Source organism: Octopus bimaculoides, chromosome 2 (genome assembly GCF_001194135.2).
Source record: "Octopus bimaculoides isolate UCB-OBI-ISO-001 chromosome 2, ASM119413v2, whole genome shotgun sequence".
NCBI lineage: Eukaryota > Metazoa > Mollusca > Cephalopoda > Octopoda > Octopodidae > Octopus > Octopus bimaculoides.
Genome location: NC_068982.1, coordinates 25,929,184 through 25,937,536, shown reverse-complemented (window position 1 = coordinate 25,937,536; position 8,353 = coordinate 25,929,184). Strand labels below are relative to the sequence as shown.

At 31.6% G+C, this 8,353-nt stretch overlaps 1 protein-coding gene across 2 annotated transcripts in view; it reads left to right on the top strand.

Moving 5' to 3' along the window:
* Positions 1 to 8,353, top strand: part of LOC106881031 (catenin alpha) — an 80,850-nt gene that overhangs the window by 42,877 nt on the left and 29,620 nt on the right. For both annotated transcript variants that reach the window (XM_052975868.1, XM_014931229.2), the window contains one exon: positions 6,618 to 6,698. In XM_052975868.1, coding sequence (XP_052831828.1) covers positions 6,618 to 6,698 — 81 coding nt within the window. The remainder of the gene's footprint in view (positions 1 to 6,617; positions 6,699 to 8,353) is intronic.

Here is an 8,353-nt window from a genome sequence, read left to right as displayed (position 1 = left end):
TGAATTATCATTGAACTTCAAAAGCTCAAAGACAATATAATGTATTGGTATATTTATTTTTTTATATATTATTTTTTTAATATATTATTTTCTTCATTTTGTACTTCTTTGTAAAAAACATTTTCATTCTCCCTCTTCTTGAAAATTTGCTATGCAATGAAAGCCAGTTAGAAATCTTTATTAAAATATGCTTCCAGTTTAGCATTCTGCCTTATTATTATTTTTCATTTTCCTATTATTTCTCCACGTGCGGTTAACACAACCCCACTATTTACTGACTTATATAATATATATATATATATATATGGTCCCCTTTGGTCATAGTTGACTATGGATAATTTGCATCGGGAAAATTACTCTCTTGGGTGCGAGCTTGGAGAAGGGTTTTGTGTGTGTATATAAAAAGATACAAGTCTCTCTCTCCATGCTGCTAACAATTACAAAAGAAAGGTAAAACTGATATAAATTGGCATCCGTATTCTCATAGGTATTGTTGTTACAATGCAAAGAATCATAAGAGAATATTGAATGTCAATTGAATTATTTTGAGAAATGAGCTAAGCCTTTTTAAATGTCTTTCTTTTTTCTTTTTCTTTTTCTAAAATCTGATATGATGCTTCTTCAAATCAGAAGGTAGTGAGTAAAAAGAAAAATAAGCATAATAATCAGAAATATAGCGAAAGAGATAGGCAGTTTTATGGTTTTATTTGTTTGCCTTGTCATAGGCGTTAATGGTAATTCTTAATAGTTACCATGGAAAATTCTGTTTAAGCACTTTCTCTTAGTTCCATGTGTAGCCATACTTCTGAATGCACATCTATTGAAAGAGATATACACTGCGCTTTTTATTTTTCCTTTTGACTTCTGCCTTCATAACTGAACATGTGATGGCCGTTGCCATACACTAACCAGAAGGATACAAAGAACCAAGTGTTTATCTCACTTGCCTAATAGACATACATGAATATGGATGCAAGTAAACAAATCTTAAATAGAAAAGACTTGTCAAAAAAAAGTGCCTTATAACTGGTTTCATGTTTTACTAGATCGACTTTGTTTTTCTTCCTCCTGAGTTCAATGAAATAAGTTCCTGTTAAGTACTAGATGACCAATGTAATTGACTATCTCACCCAACATGTGTTCTTGTGTCTATTTTACTTATTTTATCAAGGCCGATTAAATAATTACCAGTTGAGCACTGGATTCAATGTAATTGACTTATGCTTCCCTCTAAAATTGCTGACCATGTGCCAAAATTTGAAACCAATATTATGTTTTGACTGAGTTTCTAGTGTACCACTAGCTGCACTTTTATGTGTGCAACATTCTTTTTGGAATGGAGAACTGTATTTGTCTGCAGCATCAGTTTTGCATTGTTGTTTCTGGTGACCTGTTAGTGTTTTGGCTATCTTTTGTGTAGAATATATGCAGTGTGAGTTATGAGTGGTTGTGTATAAGCACATTGCATTGGGTGGTGACCAGGTAAAGTATGTGCTGTATGAAGTTGTCTTATTGAGTGGTAACTGTGTAGAATAGTGGTTCTTAAACTAACAAATACCAGCCCCCATTTCCACCAAAGTATTATCAGAGATCATATTAATGAGACTACCAAATAAAGTTTGCATTTCTTTACTATGGTGTTGAATAATTCATAAGAGCGATTGAGTGTGTTCAACATGGCAATATGTCTGCCTGTTTTCAGTCTTCACATAGGTGTAGAGTATGTTATGTAAGTTGTTTGTTTATTTTTTTTGTCATGACTGTACAGGGTGTAAGTTGTGTTAGAATATAGGTGGCATCTGGCAGAGTCGTTAACATGCCAAGCAAAATGCTTAGCAGTATTTCATCTGCCACTACGTTCTGAGTTCAAATTCCGCCAAGGTTGACTTTGTCTTTCATGCTTTCAGGGTCAATTAAACAAGTACCTGTTACGCACTGGGGTCGATGTAATCGACTTCATCCCTTTGGCTGTCCTTGTATGTCCCCTCTTTGTTTAGCCCCCTATGGGCAATAAAGAAATAAATATGAGTGGCAGTTGTGTAGAGTATGTATCATAGGAATCATGCCAATTATGTACTATACCAATGGACTGAAAGTGTCTTGTGTAGGGTGTAATCTGTGCCCAGCAAGGCTAGTTTTTGGATGTGAAGTTATGACCTTTTAGTATAGCTTTTGTATTATGGTTAATGTTTTATATTTATAATATTTAACATCGCAATCAATATTTGAATTGTTTTCATTTTCATACTACACATCTTGCTTATTTCATATTCACGACCCTTGTACTTTAACACTTTGTTCTTTGACCAATCTCTTATTGACTTTTTCACATAAGCTTTTTAATGATGGATGGATGGGGAGGGAGGCCCCTCCAGTGAATTTGCTGAAAGGTGGGTAAGAGTGGGGAGAATGGTCTAAATCAATAGGCTAACTCTCATCATGCACTTATAGGGTAGAACAAAGTTGGGAGGGGTCACTTTATGAACTCCCTTGATTGACCTTGGGGCTTTTGTTCCCCTTTGTGTTGGGGTTTTTGTTGACATTTAATTTACCTTTTTCATTCAGCCAAAATCTTCATATGCTTTCGCCAATGTCTTGGACCCTTGCATTCAAGAAAAGAGATTATCATTATTGTTACTAGTTTAAGTAAAACCTAATTTTAGAATGTTATGATTATTAAATTTTGATAAGTAGGAGGTACTTTGTTTATTTTCATTGTGATATGGGTTCCCTCAATTGAAGTGATAGACCCATGGAATTTTGTTTCTATCCTAAGTTTTTGCACATATCACTGATTACCTTTAAGGAAAGATATACACGCTCTCATAACCTCATTTTCCCTTTCTTTTCTATTTGAGGCTTTTGGTATTTTTTGTTTGTTTTCCCCCACTAAAACTATAATCACTTTATCAGTAAGATTATTTCATTATTCATTGATTATATAAATTTTATAATCATTATAAATTTGTTGATAATAAAATTTTCTAAACAAAACTAAAATTTCATTTGTAATTACTGAAAATCACAGTAATTATTTTTCTTTATCTATTCTGCTCATTTTATTCTTTTCTGAAAATTAGCTTATCTTTTCCTTCTTTCATTTGGTTATTTCAGTACATGCATTTATCTTTTTAGCAGTAAAGATTGTACAAGAATGGTAAGCTATAGCAAGCATGAACATTTAGTTGCTGTTATTTGTTTTATTTATTTTTAAAAAATTCAGATTGTTTGGCTTTTCCAGAAATTTAAGGCCTATATTATTATTTTAAAAATGTATTCAATTTTTCATAATTATTACCACCTTAATTATCATTCTTCTCTTCATCCTCATTATTATTAAGGTGGTGGAGTGGCAAATATGGTAGAACACCAGATCAATATAAATGCTTTACAGCATTTACTTTCATTCCATTATGTTCTGGATTAAATCCTTGCCAGCAGTGATTTTATTTTGTCTTTCATCTCTTAGATGTTGATGAACATGAATATCAGTCATGTGCCAGTATTGGTTAGTCTCATTATACCACTCCACATGAATACAGTTGTAGGGTATAATGATAACTCAATCCAGTGTATCCAGTGCAAAGCCTCCAAGAAGATTTCAGGAACAAAAAAAAAAAAAATGTTGGTAATATAAGGTTATTAATAACTTTACACTGTAAGGAAGAAACAGTAGAATTTGGCCATTCATTGAAATCCATGTGGTCTTGGCAATAATTTTACTTTATTGCTATGAAACTTTTATTAATTTTCTGCTTTTCTCTTGAAGGATTACAGCTTGAAATATTAGACTTTGCTTTTATTTCTTTGCAACATAAAATCAATTGTGTACTTCTGTTTCTTTTGTTCCTGAAACCTTCTTAAAAATGTGTGGCTTTGTGCCTTGTGAGAAAGCAACATCTTTTACCTAATGTATTTTTTCACCTAAACTTAACATTTTTTCCTGAATGTTTTTTTTTCTTCAAGTGTGTGGTTTTTTTAAAAAAAATTATTTCAAAATATTGCTGACATTTTCTCCTTCCTTCACCTTGATTAGATCAAGCTAGCAAACCTTTTGTTTTTGTTTCAAATAGAATAATGGGCAGTAATTATAAAGCATAATGGCTACATTGTGTAAGATACTAGCTTTGAAAATCCTTGAATTCAGTGAAGAGGTGGCAGAAAAAATGCTTACATTACTGCTGTGCCTCTTAGAAATAGCCAGATCTGTCACAACACACTTAAAATCTTTAAAAAAAAAAAGCTGCATTAATAGTCTTACATACACTGGCTGAAAGGAAAAAAAAAAGTCATGGCCAAAATTGCTTTGATTTATAAGGGTTGACTTGGCTTAATCAACAACTGAGTTTATATTCTGACATTTTCAATCTTCTTGGCTCTCATCATTCTTAGCTAAATAGTAATCATTAGATTAATATTTTGTCTTCAGCCAATGAAGGAAATTTTGTCCAGATATGGAGTCATTTTTAGTATCTGGGTGGTGGGGTGGGATTTTAAGTACTTGAGGACCTGTGGGTTGCATCTGTGTTGAAGAAAATATTGAAACTTTATGAAAATTCATAGGGATGCCACATATATATATATATGAATGAGCACTGTCTTATGGGTGCTTTTTTTGATTGTCATGTTGAATTCAAGTTGTCCTGTTGTCATTTTTGGCAGTGACCACATAAAGGGCTCTTCAGTTTAATATAAATGGTCCTTATAATAAGTGTTAGTAGTCAGTTGTATGTATCTCATGTTGGCTATTTGTAGATTTGAAGGAAATGAGTTAACTACATTGGGTGTAAGTCTCAGTGCAGTGCTGCAGGTGAGATTGTTTGAATTTGATACGCAGTCACTGCAGCCAGTTATAGAATGTCAGTCAGTGTGCTCAGCTATGGTTTGACATGTCAGCTTGGCCTCCTGTTGACATTTGAAGGACCAATTCTACATATGATCCATATGATATACCAGTTTATCTGAAATTAGCTCAAAAGGGTGAAATAAAGGAATATTAATAGTTTTGTTTCTTTTAATGTCTTCAAGAACTCCTTCCATGTTTTTTCACATTTTTGTTTGTGTTTTCTTTTTTTGATTTCTTCCCTCTCTTAATCTACTTCTTGCCTCTCTCAGTACTTAAACAGAGCCTCCACATGTTGGAGAATTAAACTGTAAAAGCAAAAGAAAAAAACACAAAAAAAACAAGCTAAATATATAAAATAGCTATTTAAATCATGAACAAAGTTTTTCATGTCCTATCAAATGATATGTGGGTGGGTATTGATTACTAAATTTTTTTCTTTTTAAAGATATAAAGCATGGAAATCTTATTGGTGGTTAAAAAAAAACAAAAAACAGAAAAAGGACTATACCATCTCCTGCCAACTAAGTTTAACATTTTATTCTCGGGATGTTTTTCTGTGGTCTGCTCCGCACACGTTTTGCAATAAAGATCACATTGCATGAATAGTTATCCAATAACACACATACACACTTACATAAAATACTGAATTAAACTAAACTTTTGAGTTTTGCTGATATTAAATGTATAATTGTTTTGATATGTAATTTTTGATAGTGTGAATGTTCTTTTTTGTACTACTTTTAGGCAAGGCAAAGAAAATTAAAATGTTACATATTTTAATCTGAAATCTTTTTCACAATAATTTCAAGTATTTCTGCAGTTTTTATTGAAGAAAAAAAAGTATTTTTTAAATACATGCTTGTGTATCCTCAGCTACACATGTACATATACACATGTACATACTTTCAGAGTCAAAATGAAAGAGTGAAACTGTGTCAGCAAATAACTTTAAAAAGTTCACAAAAGTGAATAAGTTAGGATTTTGTTGAGAGATCTCACATTTCTGATGGGAAGCCCTTCAGTGCTTCTCCAATTTCTCTTTTTATAGCATGTTAACTCATTCTACTCTGAAGTTTTTAAAGGCAGTTGAAACGATTACCATTTTACAGTTTACTTTAATAAGGCTGTCAACTGAGCATTTCATCAAAAAGCTGTTATATATGATCACTTTAAAGAAGTGAGATTTATGTCTATGACTTCATGTACTTTATGCATTTTACACTGTTCTAAATTATAAATACTGAATAGCTTTGTAGAGTTTAACCATCGATACTATCATGTGTTCAATTTTCCTGTACTTTTCCTTTGATTTATTTTATATTTCATACAATCCACTTTTGCTTTTGTTTTGATGTCTGATTTAAAAATAATGCATATATAATTCTCACTGGACCAAAAAAATAGTCTTAAACCTTTTAAGCCAATCTTGTCCTAATGTTTGGGTGTACATGTATATATAATTTTAGTGTGTGTGTGTGTGTGTATGAGTCGGTGTATACATATGTTTATGTGCACATCACATATGCAAGCACAGCATTTTTTTTGTTCAAATATTAAAAACATATAAAAAGAAATAAAGTAATATAAAACAAATTGAGAAAATATGATTTGTTAAAGCAAACTTGATTAATAATAAATAAAACATAATTTTTAAAGATGGCAAAAATTGTACATGAGACTAAAAAGAATTCCTGAGCTGTTTCTGTTTATCATTTTCTAAAGTCCAAATCAATAGATTTTTGCATCGATTTCCTGATTTTGTTTTCTTCAGTCTGGTAAGAAAGAACCAAGTGCTGAACTAGAAGAAGCTCTTGAGAATTGGCAGAAAAAATCTAGAGATTTAAGACGTCAGGTAAGGATATTTCCTTGACAAACTATGAATAAATCATTTTTATGTATTTCTGTTTTTGTTGTTGGTGTTGTTTGTTTATGATTTTTCTGTTGCTCTTGTTACTTATGGTGTTTAAGGATGGCAAATTATATATATATATAAATAAATAAAATATTGCAATACAAATGTATTACTTTCCAGTGTGTGTGTATGTGTATATATATATATATAATGAGAGAGAGATTATAAACAAGTATGTTTGCATGGCTAAGAAGTTTGCTTTACAACCACATATTAGGTTCAGTCTCACTGTATGGCACCTCATGCAAGTGTCTTCTGTTATTGCCTTGAGCTCACCATTACTTTGTGAGTAGAACTGACGGAGGGCAAGTGTGCATATGAAAATTTCTCATTTCTGCTTTACTCCAATGAGACTGAGTGAAGAAAGAAAAGTGTTTTGTATTTACACCTCATAGTTCTGCACACTCAATGTTGTGAAATAAAAGTGCCCTTTCTTGCAAAATAGGAAAGACTTAACAAGAAAAGGCTTTAGCAATATTTATACTGCCTCAGTCATGTACTTGCCCCAACCATAAGTGAAGAACTATGGACATAAATTGAATGACTGACTGTGAATATGTATATATTGTGTATTTACACACATACATAAGCTTTTTGAGGCTTGATACCCTTTCTGATGCCAACCATTTGAGTCACTTTTTACACCAGTCATCTACCTATTTTAAAACTGGAGTACACATAGTGAATGCATACATATATGTACTGGGTGCAGCATCACATTTACCCATTATTTAAGCATAATTATTTAACAATTATTTAAACATAAAATAGGGGTGGCCATTTTGAAATGTAAATATATTACTAATAAATATAACAACCAATCTACAAACTTTCATTAACCAAAATTTAAAACTGAATTTTATGATGAAATGATGGGTATATATATATATATATATATATAAAAATATATATATATATATATATATATATATATATATATACACACACACAGAGAGGTGTGTATGCCTGAATGTGCATTTTCTTTTCAAATAAATATAGTGCTGACATTCTAATCATTCTTTAGTAGAAATCATTAATCTTCATTGCTAAAACTAAAATAATATTCATAAAAATAAACTACATGACTGCCAAATTAAAAATATTACTCTAGGGAAGAAAATAAATTACAATGTAGGAAAAAAGTGTACTAGTGAATGGAATACGAGTCTAGTTCTTGCAAGATCAGCTTGATGGTCAGCTTAGCTATTTCACCTAACTTATTCTTTATAACAGCCAATAATCTGTTGAAGCTCTCCTAGACTGATTTGGCCTCCAACAAGGAAGACAATGGATTTAGTAGTAACCTCCTCCTCTCTATATGGATACATATCTCTTGTTCTCTCTCTCTACACACAGACATACAAATATATATAAAACAATAAATAACTTGGTTTTTGTCTGCCAGGAAGTAAACTAAAACAAATGGTGCTGTATGCTATTCTCAAGAGCTATGAATACAAACATTTTTTTCAGATAATTTGTTTTGTGGAATGTAATAAATGTTCTATCTATAACACACACACACACTCACTCACTCACTCACTCACTCACTCACTCACTCACTCACTCACTCACTCACTCACTCACTCACTCAC